The 16,441-nt window shown below is 37.5% G+C and overlaps 2 protein-coding genes across 2 annotated transcripts; one reads left to right on the forward strand and one right to left on the reverse strand.

The window, feature by feature from the left end:
- The first annotated feature begins 2,923 nt into the window (after nt 1–2,923).
- LOC116900559 (olfactory receptor 4K13-like) lies at nt 2,924–3,871 on the forward strand. The gene has a single exon (XM_032902284.1). The coding sequence runs from the start codon at nt 2,924–2,926 to the stop codon at nt 3,869–3,871; it is 948 nt and encodes a 315-aa protein (XP_032758175.1).
- Nucleotides 3,872–7,528: 3,657 nt separating this feature from the next.
- LOC116900560 (glyceraldehyde-3-phosphate dehydrogenase-like) lies at nt 7,529–8,586 on the reverse strand. The gene has a single exon (XM_032902285.1). The coding sequence runs from the start codon at nt 8,531–8,533 to the stop codon at nt 7,532–7,534; it is 1,002 nt and encodes a 333-aa protein (XP_032758176.1). The 5' UTR covers nt 8,534–8,586; the 3' UTR covers nt 7,529–7,531.
- Between the last annotated feature and the right edge of the window lie 7,855 nt (nt 8,587–16,441).

A 16,441-nucleotide genomic window follows, 5' to 3' on the forward strand; every position in this document is an offset into this window, starting at 1 on the left:
TTTTGTTCAAGAAACAGAGCAAATCATTTCACCCATGGGACAACTTTAGGCAGTGAACATAGGTGAAGCTTAAAAGAGGTGCTTCAAGACAATACATCTGCGTGAAATGGACATCTTCATGAGAACACATCAGAAGAAAGAAAATGTGATCAAGGAGGAAATATGAGTTTGGTAAGTCATCTTATCTCCCCCAAACTCTAAGGCATTGCTTGAAATATTTATAGGTATCTTTTCTGTTAATTTCATTATATATGGACTTGAGCATGTTTTTAGTATGTCAATTTTAGAAGCCAACTAAATGGCTTCACTATCTTTTGAACCACCAGAATTTTCTGTAGATTAATATGAGTCTCCTACCACCAAAAGGCACACCCTTAGAGGGTGTAGATACAGTACAATGTTCTATTACTTCATCTGGAATTCTTTAACTTGGTGGCTATTCTCATAATTTAGGTGAGTGATATTTAAAAAGTTGGTAGAAACATGCCAAATTGTCCTTTTAGTAGCATTTAAACCAACTATTATTTTCTCTCATTAAATATTTTTTCTATGCAGATTGATTTGGTATCAAAGTTTTAAACTCTGTAATAATGTCAATATTTATATTTGGTAAGAACTTGTGAATCAATTCATAATTACACACTGTAATCAGATTATACATAATTATACTCATTAATAATACCCTTTTGTATTGTACTGTAGGTGCTTTTAAAGTGATATATGGGGGTTGGGTTGCATGCCTATGTTTGTGTGTGTGTGTGTGTGTGTGTGTGTGTGTGCGTGTGTGTGTGTGTGTGTGTGTGTGTAAGTGTAATTGTAAGTGTAAGTGTATAATCTGAAACAAAGTTCATCTGATTGTCTAAATATAAGCAAAATTACTTTAAGATGTACACAAAGTTTAAAGGAGACAATCTTATGGATCATTTTACTACAAATACTAGAAAATATTGCTGATTTCTCTGTATGTGCGTCCTAAAAATCTACTCTGCTAATATTGATAGAATAATATGATAATTACTCCATGATTCTGAGTAATGTCAATATAAAACTTAATATCCAAACTGATACATTTTTATTGGGCAATTGCATTCTAAGAATGTGTATGATCATCTTGCAGCAAATTTTTATCTTTTTTATTTTATTTTTCTTGGATATTTCATGCATTACATTTCAAATGTTATCCCCTTCCCCCTCCCCCTGCTTCCATGAGGATGCTCCCACCCACACCCACCCACTCCCACCTCAAAACCCTGGCATTCCCCTACATTGTGAAAATGAGCCTTCACAGGACTAAGGACTTTTCCTCCTGTTGATGCTAGACAATGCCACTGTCTGCTACATGTGTGCCTAGAGGCATATTTTTATCTTAAATACATGAAGAAATACTAAATTTCCATCATCTAAGTAAATTGTATAAGAAGATACAAAAATGAGTTTTTGAAAGCTATCCTGGAAATTTTCAGGGTAAAATCTCATTTAGAGGTAGCATTCAGAAAATTATCAAAAATTTCAAGCTTCACAGTTGTGTTTTGTGAAATAGCATTGTATTTTCCTTAGAGAATCTGGTATTCTCCAGAAATTTCACATATTTATGTAGCACACAAGTTTCCTATCATGCTTCTATAGCAAATAGACGTATTACCTAATGCCTTTGGAGTATACTTTTCATTCTTACTCTTTGGAGTCCTCAAAAAGGGAAGGTGAATATAACTTTAATGATAATAAGAGAGATTGATAATTCACTTGCTCTGTTTCTCTCACTACAGAGATTTCAGAGAAAAAAACGAATGAGACCTAAACATTGAAAACACCAGGAAAATTACTGAAGATGAAGAAAATAAGCAATGATTTCCCACCATCCAGCTTGAGTGTTAATTACAGATCACTATCTACACAAAGCCTGGCCTTTGATGTGAATAACTGCTATTCACAAAAAGTTCAGCATTACATTCATCCAGGGTCAACAGTCAAAGGCATCCTCTGCTTATTAGTTCAAGTAATTTATTTTCTTTTTTAAAACAATATAGATGATCAATAGGTAAGTGTCATAATGAGAAAACATGACAGAAGAATGATAAATAACATATCATTCATGTCAGGAAACTAAAATATTTCAGTGTAAGGATTCTAAGCTTTCATTAGGGTTCAGTTAGCTTTCATAATTCAATTTGAATATGATGCCTTCTACATTCATTATCACTTCTATATGAATAGGCAGTGGTAGCTCAATTGGCAGTTTAGATGAATAAATAAATCCTATGATAAGTTTGTTAATAAGATATTGTAATTCTGGTTTTTACATCCCAGGCTCAAATCATATATTTCATGTATGGAGTTCTATATAGCATAGCTACAAGAATAAGGATGAAACATCTACATCTACTCTACAGATTTAAGTGAACCTTTAAATTCAATGATGTCAGAGAAATTACTGATGATCAATGGAGTCATTATACATGATGTTGACAAAATGGCAAGATCCTATCAGAACTTTTATACTGAAATTTAATGTAATTCATATCAAGTCAAAAGTTTATACTTATTCAAAGTATAAGTCTCATTTCTGTTACAATTTGTTATGACTGCTGGTGAGATTAATATCCAGAAACTCACTGGTAAAACACGCACATCTTTAGGCTTTCAAGTTGCTGTTTTGCTTCCTTACTCTCTACTGCAAAAGGAATTTCCTAATAGAGCATGTGTATAACAATCACACCTTTTGGAGAGTTGCTCTTGGCTCATTAGCTTTCACATTGGGCACTGATGTTTCTCAAAGCTGGCACAGACTTGTCTTCCATTTGTGCTTTTCTATTTCAGGTGTAGATGTTAACTTTCATTGTGAATGTCATATTCAATTAGCTAAGTCATTTTCTACTTGCCTCTAATTGATCTCTCTTTCCCAGAAGCTTGTTTCTGAAGACACATGAGTAAAATGGATAGAGGTAATCAGTCCCTGGTATCAGAATTTGTGCTTTTGGGACTTGCCCACTCACAGAATATTCAGGCCTTACTCTTCATGATGTTTTTGATGCTTTATCTGCTCATTGTATCGGGAAATATTGTCATCATGGTCTTAATAACCTTTGACCCCCATCTTCATTCCCCTATGTACTTCTTGTTGGCCAACCTGTCTTTTGTTGATATGTGGCTTTCCTCAGTAACTACTCCTAAGATGATCACAGACTTTTTCAGAGAAAACAAGACCATTTCCTTTTCAGGCTGCATGTGTCAGGTCTTCTTTGCCCATTGCATCGCTGCAGGAGAGATGGTGCTGTTGGTGGTGATGGCTTATGATCGCTATGTGGCCATCTGCAAACCACTCCATTACTTCACCATCATGAACCTGAAGAGATGCACTGGGTTGGTGCTGACTTCCTGGACAATTGGCATTGTGCATGCCTTGAGTCACCTGGTAGTGATTGTAGAGCTGCCCTTTTGTAGTCCCAAGGAAATCGATAGTTTCTTCTGTGACATGCCACTGGTAATCAAGCTAGCATGTATGGATTCTCATAATTTGGATATTTTAATGTATGCTGACTGTGGGGTTGTAGGTGTAACCTGTTTTATTCTGTTGCTCATATCTTATACATATATCCTTATCACTGTTCACCAAAGCTCTAAAGCTGGGGCATCTAAGGCACTGTCGACATGCACTGCCCACATTACTGTGGTGATGATCTTTTTTGTACCCTGCATCTTTATCTATGTGTGGCCCCTCAATATCACCTGGTTGGACAAATTTCTTGCTGTATTTTACTCTGTTTTTACACCTCTCCTAAATCCAGCCATTTATACACTGAGAAATAAAGAGATGAAAAATGCTATGAAAAGGTTCATAAACACCTACAGGGATTTCCAAGGAAAGTTCTAATATCCAGAAACCTGAAATAAATACAAATAATAGAGACTGACTCCACAGAATAAGTTTCAAGCCAGAAAGTCTATTTATATTCAATATTTTACCACCCCCACTTCCAGTATAGGTTTAATGTACTTCAAAGAACATAACACATTATAATCAGCCACCACAACATTGTGAGTTATTCACCTACAGTAAAAATATGATTGATAAAAAAAATATGATTGATCCTTCATACAGAAATATTATTCAACCCATTCTCTTATGTCATCAATAAAGTAGAACAGTGTCTATTTACCAAGCTTACATGTTTTTCTCTGTGAATCATAACTTAGTAAACTTTATTTGAATATAATTCTATGTATCACCACATTCCCCAAACTTGTAACTTACCCCTTGCCAAGTTGTAACATCATTATTTTTGGTTAACATTGATATCTACAAAAATGTTAAATAATTAAGAAGAGTTCAGACAAATGTAATAAGCTGTGTATGAAATAACAGTAAACTCTGTACATATTCTTATTCTACTTAATGAGCATAATATCATAATAAAGTTTACCAATGAAGCCTGATGTTTTTTTTTCTAAGTTGCCTCAGCCATAAGGACTGAAATTTCATTCTATATTTGTTAACATTTATGTAAAATTTTAAATGTCATCTCCCCAAGTACCATGAGCACAAATTCACTGTTTAATTCATGCATTTGTACTTAATCCATTCACTAATACATAACAGACCTCTAACATACATTTTTTTAAGAATTTATGCTGTTCTGGCTTCCTATATTTTATAGGTCAGAAAAGCCTCCAGAGGCTTCCAAAACTGTTGCTCGCCATGACCGAATGGTACAACCCTCTTGCAACATACTTTGGCTCTAACACATAGAACAATCAGTTTCAAAGTGACAGAAATATTTCTGAGCTGATTCACTATCATGGTATTGGAAGGTCCTATGTAAGGCACTGGAAATGAAAAGACATCAGTGATTTCTATCTCTGGAATCTGCATGCAATGAATAACCTACCAAGCAATATGTGTCCACCAGTACAATAATAGCTTTGCTCCTATGGAGTAGCCCACAACTTTCTGATTAGATTTGAGGCCTTTTCCATGGGTAATAACCCAAACCATTGGTTTGGTCAGACCAATAAACCTGATCAAAACTCTGGAGCTGGGAGTCAGATGCAAATTCACTGAGGAATCTACTATTACTAATTTGCAAAATGATCATGTCCAACTCCCTTCAAACACTTGTGATTGTGGCAATATATCTGTGTTTTTCTCAACCTGAGGGAAAGAAATTGTTTTATTTTTTGAAGTGGGTACTATTAATGTAGAGACATGATAGTATTTAAAGTGCTGAGAAGCCAATTATACCCCAATAAAATTGTTTATGTTTTCATACTTTTAGGTGATTATAAGTATGACTCTGAAATAAGAAATGTATCCCTCTAAGTAAAAATAAAAGTGTACAGATAGCCTATGAGATACCAGACAAGTATTTTACTGATTATATTATTTGTCCTAGAGTCTTCGACTGAGTTTCCTTCTTTCCAAGTAGTCATTGTTTATACCAACTTGGAAAAAAAAATTAAGCAATTATGGTTTTCTGTAATTATCAATTTGTACATATTGAATCATCCCTATCTGGAATAAAACCAATTTTACCATTGTGATTTTTTTCATTTTTATTCTAAGTGCGTGGATTTTTTTTTCTGCATGTATGTCTGTGCACCACTTGTGTACCTTGTGCTCATAGAAAAAGCATATCCTGAAAATGGATTTCCATTGTTTGTGAACCTCCTTGTTATTAATGGGCATCAAGCCTGGTCCACTGAAAGTGCAGCCACTGCTTTCTCTACAGCTCTACAAATAATCTTTGGATGTATTTCTATATCCCTTTGCAAGTATTCTGTTGAGAATATTTTTATTTCTTTTATGTTTTTACAGTCCAGTTGTTACCCCCTCCAGATCTCCAGATCACCCTCCCATAATTCCTCATCCCATTCCTCCTTACCCCCTTGTCTCCAAGAGGATTTCTGCCCATCTCCAGGCCTTACCATTCCCTGAGGCCTCAAGTCTCTCAAGGGTTAGGCAGGTCTTCTCCCACTGAGGCCAGACCAGGCAGTCCTCTGCTGTATATGTGTTGGGGGCCTCAGACCAGCTCCTGTATCCTGCCTGGCTGGTGGCTCAGTGTCTGAGAGATCTTAGGGGTATGGATTAGTTGAGACTGCTGGTCTTCCTATGGGATCACCCTCCTCCTCAATTTCTTCCAGCCTTTCCCTAATTCAACCACAAGGATCCTTGACTTCCATCCAATGACTGGGTGTCAGTATCTGCATCTGTTGCATCTATGTTTATCATATATGTCTACTATTCTTCATATTATTTTGTTGTCTATGTAGTTTTAGTATTAGAGAGATACTAACTTTAGAAGAGTTTAGAAATATTCCTTTGGTTTCTATAAAATAATTTTAGAAGCACTGGTTGTATTTTATCTTTAAATGTCTTCTAGCATTCTGTAGTAAGTCTATCTACAACCTTTGCTGTTAGAAGTAGATGTTTTATTAGTATTTAATTTTTTGTTTGCTTGTTGTAGGACTGTTTAAATTATCAGTATTCTCTTGGTTTATCTTTGGTGGATCAGCAGTGCATAAAAATTAAGTTCTTGCTTTTTGTTTTCTACCTTGGTAGAATATGTGATTTGAGATGTAGAATTATGATTTTCTGAATTTCTTTGATGTTTCTTGTAATGCCCCACTATTCATCTCTAGTTTTATTAATTATGTATTCTCTTTTTTATGATTAATTATGAAAACAGTTGTCAATCTTTATCTGTTAACAGAACCAAGTCCTCCTTACAGTGATTCTTTTCATTTGTTTTTGCTTATTTGTTTGTTTCTCGTGAGTTGATCTATGGAAGACAGTTAATGACAACAGGCTGAATAAGCCAGTTGAAAGTTTTCAGTTCTTTACTAATTGCCAGACCAAGAACAGGCTCACGCCTTAGAAACTCTTTTGGTGTTCAAGCTCATTTACATCATAATTACATCAGTGCTGGGGGGGTTACATTAGTAATGGATTTCAAGTTTTCTAATTACATCTGCTTCATTTGCAAAGCTCAGTGGCATGCTCCAGACACTACATTTTATATTTAAACTATAGTGAATGTCATGGTTGTCCCCAGAAGCACTGTCAAGTTGAATTTGTCTTTTGTGGTAGAAAGACTAAGAAGTGACCAGGTAGGCAAAGAAAAACACTGGGCCAAGGTGATGTTACCTTCATAATCTCACCATTTCATTAACTTCTATTGTTGTTTCTATCATTTTTTCCAGTTGACTGCTTTTGAAATTAATTTTGTGGGGCTTTTTGTTGGTTTTGGTTTTGTTTGTTTTTTTGTTTTGTTTACAAACTCTCTAGGTGTATCCTTAAGCTATTTATGTGGGCTTTTTCTGAGTTATTTTTTTTGAGGGTGCAGCGAACTTTATTGATGGTATTCAAGAGAGAAGGGAGGGCTCCCTAGGCCCTTCCTGTTTTTATGGGGTCTGGGATGGAATTGTGAGGGAGATGCTCAGTGTTGGGGACTGAGTTGGGATGGGGACTCCTCAGCAACTGAGGGCCTCTCTCTTGCTCTCAGTATCCTTGCTGGGCTGTGTGGTCCAGGGTTTCTTACTCCTTGGAGGCCATGTAGGCCATGAGGTCCACCACCCTGTTGCTGTAGCAGTATTCATTGTCATCACAGGAAATAAACTTTACAAAGTTGTCGTTGAGAGCAATGCCAGCCCCAGCATCAAAGGTGGAAGAGTGGAAGTTGCTGTTGAAGTCGCAGGAGACAACCTGGTCCTCAGTGTAGCCCAGGATGCCCCTTAGTGGGCCCTTAGACGCCTGCTTCACCACCTTCTTGATGTCATCATACTTGGCAGATTTCTCCAGGCAGCATGTCAGATCCACAACGGATACATTAAGGGTAGGAACACGGAAGGCCATGCCAGTGAGCTTCCCGTTCAGCTCTGGGATGACCTTGCCCACAGCCTTGGCAGCACCAGTGGATGCAGGGATGATGTTCTGGGCTGCTCCACAGCCATCACGCCACAGCTTTCCAGAGGGGCCATCCACAGTCTTCTGAGTGTCAGTGATGGCATGGACTGTGGTCATGAGCCCTTCCACGATGCCAAAGTTGTCATGGATGACCTTGGTCAGGGGGGCTAAGCAGTTGGTGGTGCAGGAAGCATTGCTGACAATCTTGAGGGAGTTGTCATATTTCTCGTGGTTCACACCCATCACAAACATGGGGGCATCAGCGGAAGGGGCGGAGATGATGACCCTTTTGGCCCCACCCTTCAGGTGAGCCCCAGCCTTCTCCATGGTGGTGAAGACGCCAGTAGACTCCACGACATACTCAGCACCAGCGTCGCCCCATTTGATGTTAGCGGGATCTCGCTCCTGGAAGATGGTGATGGCCTTCCCGTTGATGACAAGCTTCCCATTCTCAGCCTTGACTGTGCCGTTGAACTTGCCATGGGTAGAGTCATACTGGAACATGTAGACCATGTAGTTGAGGTCAATGAAGGGGTCGTTGATGGCAACAATGTCCACTTTGTCAGAAGAGAAGGCAGCCCTGGTAACCAGGCGACCAATACGGCCAAATCCATTTACACCGACCTTCACCATCTTGTCTATGAGACGAGGCTGGCACTGCACAAGAAGATGCGGCTGTCTCTGGAACAGGGAGGAGCAGAGAGCTGAGTTATTTATTTTTTAAAGCTTTATTTTTCTTATTTTTAATTGCATGTTTATGCGTGTACATGCATCTCTCTCTCTGTGTGTGTGTGTGTGTGTGTGTTTGTGTGTGTGTGTGTGTGTGTGTGTGTGTGTGTGTGTGTGTGTTTGTATACATATAAGTGAAGATTCACTCACAGGGCCCAAAAGAAGGCATCAGATTCCCTGAAGCTGTGCTCTTTGGAAGAACAGTCCATACTCTTAAACACTAAGTCATCTCTCCATGACAAGAAGATAATTTTTAAAATATGTTCAGCTGCTCAAAAAATATTATATTTTCCAGAATCTGGCAGCACACTGTCAATGAGAAATAAGAGGGAATGTCCTAGAAGAGAAAACTCATGAAAGAATGACTTTCTATATAATTTTGAATTTTTGTCAAATTATGTCTTATATATTCAAAACATAATATTAGAAAAAATAAGACAACTTGGCAAAATGCCTACAAAATGGATTCTGATAGTATTGTTTAATATTTGAATTAAGGGACACAGCATGTGTAGTAACAAGCCAGGTTCCAGTACCTGTCCTCAATAAGCCAATTAAAGAGCCAAATTAATAGTACAAAGCATAAAAAAAGAGAGAGATTTGTTCAATGTGTCCACACCTCCAAAATGAATGAAGAGATCAGTGATTGTGCTAGTCCCCCTCTGGGCACTGACATGAGAGTAGAGTGTAAATAGAAAGCATGTGATATGTAAAACTAAGCAGGGAAAACAAGATATGCTCCCATACCTGCTGTTTTTTCTCACCTACAAGTTTCTCCAGCTAGGCCATTTTATAAGTTGCACATCTTTTTCTCCAGCTGCAAGTGTCCTGAGAGATGCTAGAGAACACAAGAAGTGAAAGGTGAATTGAAGGTGGTACTCCATGATGCAACTTCCATGTGGTCACCATCCATGATATATGACATAGATATTTGAGGATTACAAATAATCCTATAAGTAACCTCTCAGCTGTGCTATGTAATCAACCTCATAAACTCATTTACGTCATCAAGTTGGATTGATGAAATCATACTTTGACCTATCATTGTTGACCTTCTAGAAGTGTTAAACATTAGAGTCTCATGGGGAACACTAACAAAACATGAAAAACACCTACAACTTGATGCAAATATATATATATTTGTATGTATACAATATGTGTGTATATATACACACACATATATATATAACGTGTGTATATATACATGCTATTATTTTATTGTTTTATTTATTCACTTTACATCCTGCTCACTGCCTCCCTCCTGGTCATCCACTCCCACAATCTTTCCTCTCTCCTCCCTCCCCTTCTCCTCTGATCAGGTGGGACACCCTTGGGTATCCCCCTACCATGGTACTTCAAGTGTCTCAGAGGTATGTCCTCCTCTCCCACTGAAGCCAAACAAGGCATCCCAGCTAGAAAATCATATCCCACACACAGGCAATCGCTTTGGGGATAGCCCCCATTCCCATTGTTGGTACCCACATGAAAACCAAGCTGTGCATCTGCCACGTGTGCACAGGTGGCCTAAGTCCAGCCTGTGTATGCTCTTTGGTTGGTTGTTTAGATTCTGAAAGCATCAAGGATCCAGATTAGTTGATTATATTCATCTTCCTGTGGAATTCCTATTCTGTTTTGGCAGCAATCCTTCCTCTTATTCTTCCATAAGAGTCCCCAAGTGTCATCCACTGTTTAGCTGTGGGTGCTGATATCTGTCTGAGTCAGCTGCTGGGTGAAGCCTCACAGAGGACAATGTGCTCCTGTCTGCAAGTATAACAGTATCATTAATAGTGTCAGGAATTGGTACTTGCCCATAGGATAGGTCAAAATTTGGGTCAGTTATTGATTGGCTTATCCCTCAGTCCCTACTCCAAACCCATGCCTGACTTTTTTGTAAACAGGATAAATTAAGCTTGAATTACCCAAGATACAATTCACAGACCACATGAAGCTCAAGAAAGACGACCAAAGTGCAGATGCTTCAGTCCTTCTTAAAAGGGGGAACAAAAATATTCATAGGAGGACATATGGAGGCAAAGTTTGAAGCAGAGATTGAAAGAATGGCCATTCACAGCCTGCCCCACCTGGGAATCCAGTCCACACATATACAGCTTCAAAAACTAGACAATATTGATGAGTCCAAGAAGTGCATGCTGACAGGAACCTGATATAGCTGTCTCCTGAGAGGCTCAGCCAGAGACATAACAAATATAGCGGTGGATGCTCGCATCCAACCATTGAACTGAAAACAGGTTCTCCACTGAAGGAGTTAGAGATTGAAGGATTGAAGGAACTGAAGGGGCTTGCAACCCCATAAAAACAACAATACCAACCAACCAGAGCTTGGAAAGACTACACATGGACAGGCCCATAGCTCCAGTTGCATATATAGCAAGCAGAGGATGGCCTTGTTGGGCACCAGTGGGAGGCCCTTGGTCCTGCCAAGGCTGGACCGCATCCCCCCTCAGTGTAGGGAAATGTCAGGGTGGAGAGGCAGAATGGAGAACACCCTTATAGAAGAAGGGAGGATAGGATGGGGGCTTAGGGAAACCGAGAAAGGTATTAACATTTGAAATGTAAATAAAAAATATCCAATAAATATTTTATATTCAAAATAATATATAGAAAGCAAGTTTTATGGGTAGTTCGATGTCTTTATTGTTCCAGTGCAGTTCCTCCCTGGCTACAGTAGGTGGCTTCTTCAGGTTTCATATTCCCACTGTAGTGAATCACAACTTAAATTACCTCCATTGATTCTTGGGCACCTCCCTCATCACAGGTTTCTGTCTCATACAGGAGATGTCCCCTATTTCCTCATCCCCATCAATTTCAAATTTCCATTCAGCAAAATATATTTTAAATAAAAAAGCATAACCAAAACTGAAGGAGAAAAATAGCTTCTGATATACACTTTGGCAGGTAATTTATTTTATAATTATTTTTTGAATGAAATAGAGATGCTGCATTTGTGACATACAGAGATAATCTAAAGAAACAAAATCACACCTGAGCTTGATTCAGAAAGGATGCCTAAGGAATCCAGAGTAGGAAGCAACAGGACTTCAGAGCAATTAAAGTAATTATCCAGACATAAGAGTTCTTGTGTAAACAAAAGAACGTTCTTTATTTCTATGAGTATTTTAACATATATTTCACTTCTTTGTATTGCCAAATGACCTTTTGTTTGTTAGTTGTTTGCTGTTACATCATCACATTTTCAATTTTATTTTAAATTTATTTCTCTTTTAAAAAAATACCCACACTGCTATCTTTTTATATACTGTATTTATTTATGGAGCCACTTCTATGAAAGATTTTCCACGTTGAAAATTTTAGTTATTTAACAGTTATGACCTGAAATATATATGAAAAAGCACAGAAACAAATATGAAGCATGGGGAGGCCAGAAGTGTAACATGTTGGATTAGAATTGGTGTTGTTGATGTCATATTCTCTCTCTCTCTCTCTCTCTCTCTCTCTCTCTCTCTCTCTCTCTCTCCTCTCCTCCTCCCTCCCTCCTCTCTCTCTCTCTCTCTCTCTCTCTCTCTCTCTCTCTCTCTGCCTCTATCTTTCTCCTTTACCTTATTTTACAAATATAAATGTGTATATGTATAAAGGGACATATTCTAGAATATATCAATGTATATCTATATATGCATCTATTAATGTTGAAAGTTAATAGCTGCTAGTAAAAGAAAACACATAATTATGCTTCCTAATTCATGAACATAGCACCACTCTGATACCAAAAATAGAATTTAACATGTGTTTAGACAGGCTTCTCTACCCAACTTTCTATTTAATAAAATGCAAAAGTGATTAAAATGTTAACATTAACTGAACTGAATCTATAACTGGAAAACTTCAAATTGCAAATCAAATGACTTTCAACAAATAAAGTAAGGAATTATTTTTGAAAGGAACTCTATATTACATGAAGTTCTAAATTTAAAATCTTAATGAAAAAGAAAAAATTTGAAAACTGAATTATAGTATTTTGTAGTGCATACTTGTACAGTAAAACTATAAAGCACAAAGATGTCATTTGTGATTCTTTACTAAAACCAATTTACTCTTCCATTTGTTGCTACTAATTGCTAGATTAATTTGCATTTCCCTGATGATTAATATAACCCAGATCACTCCTACTTTTTAAAGTATGTTTCTTTGTTCTTTGATAAGCTCCTTGATGAATACTGTCAACACACACAATACAATCATACACACTCCCAGCCCTTCCCCTGAAACTCTTTATTGCTCTCCCCACAACATGCATACTCCATTGCAAATTTCATGCTCTTTTTTCAGTATCTGAGTCAAGTTATTGTTGCCTGTATGCTCATGTATGTGGGGCTATGCACTAGAACAGAGGTAACCTAACAGGTGCCACATCCACGAAGAAATGACTCTCCCCCTTCCAGCAGCTGTCAACCTCCATTAGCATCTACATTAGGAATGAGGACTCATATGCCACTTCCCAATCAGTGTAGGAATATGACTAGCTTTACATAATAGAGGATTTGTGCAGGTAATCAGAGATGCTGTGAGTTCATTAATAGTAGGGTCCTGTTATGTCCAGAAGACTCTGATTCACAGCACTCTTCCCTAACCTCTGGTTATTACTATATTTCTGTTTCTCCTTTCACAATTTTCCCTGAGCTGTGGTTGGGGATAGGGTGATAGAGATGTTCATTTAGGGCTGAGAACTCCATTCTACACTTTGACCAATTGTGAGTCTCTGTATTAACCATTGCATGTAGCTAAAAGAAGCTTCTCTGATAAGTGCAGAAGGTTATGCCAGTCAGTGAATACAGAGATGAATATTTACTGTGGGTAGAATTAAACAGAACCACTTAAGAATTTTTGGGGTAGTTAGAAAATTTTATTTATAGACTTGAGCAGTGTTTGCAAGAATGCTCACTTTATATAAAATCATTTGTTCCTTTGTCTTGTCTCTACTCCAGCTTTTGAAATCTCAATAAAATAAATGAAATAAAATATAATGCTTGTTAGAAAACTGGAAATACATAAACCAACTCATAATCTTCCTTGTCTGAAAGCCAAGATTCAACTACCACTGCTAAAATCAAATCCCATCAGCACACTCTCTGTAGACAATGGAAGACAATAAACAGTAGAAACTTTGGTCTTATGACTGGAGGCCATAGGCATCCTCAGGGAATCAGAACAGCACACTAAGTTTCTGTCATTGCATGACCTTCCCCTGTGTAAAGAGTGTTACATAACTTTGGCATAGTAAAAGCAACTAATTACCAGTGCAAATTGTGCTTGGACAGTGACCAAGGGAAACTTCAGAGACCAGGTATTGACTGCCAGGAATCAGTCTATCATGGGACTTATGTTTTGGAATCACATTAGCTTTCTCATAGTAATGAGAGAAACAGTAGTTAATGGGTCACCTGGGGATGACACTGACTTTTGCACATTACCATTTCTTTACTCCTCTAATAACTATATTGCCTATGAAGCCAAATAATAACAAGTTAGAATTGAATACAAAATAACAAGAGAAAAAACAATTCTGAGAATTGTTTCTGTAATCTATTGTCAAGAAGAAGGAATTATCATCTCAGGGACCCTAAAATAGAAACTAGCAGGAAAACTTACTGCTTTGTAGTTTCTTATTAATGTTGTGATGGGAAATGAAAAGGAGTAATAGAATAAATAAGATGGAAGGCACAAATATCTAAGAGGGACAAATATTCATTACCTTGTTGACCATAAAAAGTTTAATTAGAAATTATAGAAAGAATAAACATCAATGATTTCACCAATGTGGTGAAAGTTTAAATCCATGGTTAATAATAAATTCAAATATGTTGTCTAATAATTGATGGTGCTAAACAGTATATTTTCTACTTATCCTTTACATTCATTCCAAATTGATGGATCTTATATTTGAAAACAGGAAATATGCCTCTAGGACATACACATCTAACCAGTTCTGCTCAGGTTTGCTACCTGCATTTTTTTATATATGTACACATACATGTGTGTGTACACATGCACATATGTGTATATAAACATAAGTGAAACAAAATGAGGACACATATATTCAAACACAGAAGTATAGAGACAGAAAATAGAGAAAACATGTTAGAACATGTTTGGTATTATTGTAAGATAATTCCACAAATATATAATCAACAGGATTTTTTAAATCATCCACATCAAGTGAAAATAGAAACTAAGAAAGTAGGCATGTCCACCTGTATTATATTTCCACCATTGCTCTCTCAAATCAGTATTCCAAAAACACAGTTTAATTCACCAGTGTTTTCTGAGTGGCTATAGGACATCAGAAACTACAGCTAACAAACAAAACAGAGCTAAGGTGCCTCTCTACTTCCTCTCTATCATGTTATTATTCCCTGTGAGAGACAGCAAGTAAACAGTAACAGGAGTTATGGGGGAGATCATAGTATGAAGAATTGGGTAGCTAGATCACAAAGATACTACAAGGTAAGAGCTGAAAGGATTTAAGATAATTCTCCAGAGAAAATGCAGAAATTGTGAGGGGATTATTGAAAGTAAGTAAACATTAGCCAAATGGTTATAGGGGTGCCTGTTTTAAACAAAACCAGTTCTACCTGCAGTGAATGAAGAAACAAAGCATCCTCTAGGAGCTTCCTCAGGTCTGTGTTGCTGCCAGATAATTGCAAGCTATTGGAAATGTGTCTAGGCCATGAAATTTTATGATTATAAAAAGGTTGAAGTGCAAGGGGGACTGAGGTGGTGAAATAAAAATGGTGTTTTTCCCTTTTCAAGAGATAGAAAGTATTGGTATACATTGAGCCACCCAATTGTGTCACTATTTAATCTCAACAAGTTTGCTTAGCAACACAGGAGACTTCAGTACAATGGCACTTGATGCAGGGTCCCGAGACTGGGATCCTACTTCAAATCCTTAGGAGCTGGTAAAATAAATGCCAACACCCACCCAATTATCACAATGATACTCCTGTGATTGTTCCCTACATCAGAAAAAGTCCAAACTTCTCATTCTTTATAAACACCAATTTTGGGAACAATCTGAAGTAAGTAATACATGGAGTAGAGAAATCTCCATGTGCCCTGCGTCTATCTATAGGGTCCCAGTCCCTAAACTGAATACTTGTTCCTCCTGAACAATATTTCTGCTGGCAGCTGAGCTGACTGTTCCATTTACTAATGCATCCCAACTACCAGAGTCTTTTGTGATCCTGTGAAAAGATTCATAAACAGGACAATGTTATTTGCTAGTCTCTACAGGGTGCCATGACTGTTTCCAAATGCTGTGAGAACCGCTAAGTGTGATTTCTTAAAAAATGTAAAGCGCTTTTGTTGCAGATTCTATCACTCACTAGTCATCACACAGGTCCTGTTCTCCTCCCTCACCGGATGTTCCAGTCTCTGATCCCCATTGTGACCATGCTTCCTTTCATCAGTACTGAACTGTTCCAGGTCATATTGCTACCCCTGACACTCCAAAAATTGTTCTTCTGCTTCACCACTGAAGACCTATCCAGAAAGTCATTGCTTAATGTTTTCAAGTGTTTCCCCTCTAAGATTTCCTCTAAATAGTTTCAAAATGTCAAACCTAATCCTTAGATCAACTTTTAGTGAATGCCTGGAACCTGCCAACCAAAAGACTGATGATCTCAAGCCTTTTCACTCTCTCTAACTGTACCAGGGCCTGGAAGCTGATAGCTTCTGGAGACTTAACACTCTCTTGCTTTTTCTACAGCTGAAAATCACTGGCTATTTTTCTTTTAAACTATATGCTTTATTTTACTTTGTAAATTTCTATGTTTT

The sequence above is a fragment of the Rattus rattus genome, chromosome 5, assembly GCF_011064425.1.
Source record: "Rattus rattus isolate New Zealand chromosome 5, Rrattus_CSIRO_v1, whole genome shotgun sequence".
In the NCBI taxonomy this organism is placed as follows: Eukaryota; Metazoa; Chordata; class Mammalia; order Rodentia; family Muridae; genus Rattus; species Rattus rattus.

What these genes read in the sequence shown, in the direction of transcription:
- LOC116900560 (XM_032902285.1), bottom strand. Translation starts at nt 8,533, where the DNA reads ATGGTGAAGGTCGGTGTAAATGGATTTGGCCGTATTGGTCGCCTGGTT.
- LOC116900559 (XM_032902284.1), top strand. Translation starts at nt 2,924, where the DNA reads ATGAGTAAAATGGATAGAGGTAATCAGTCCCTGGTATCAGAATTTGTG.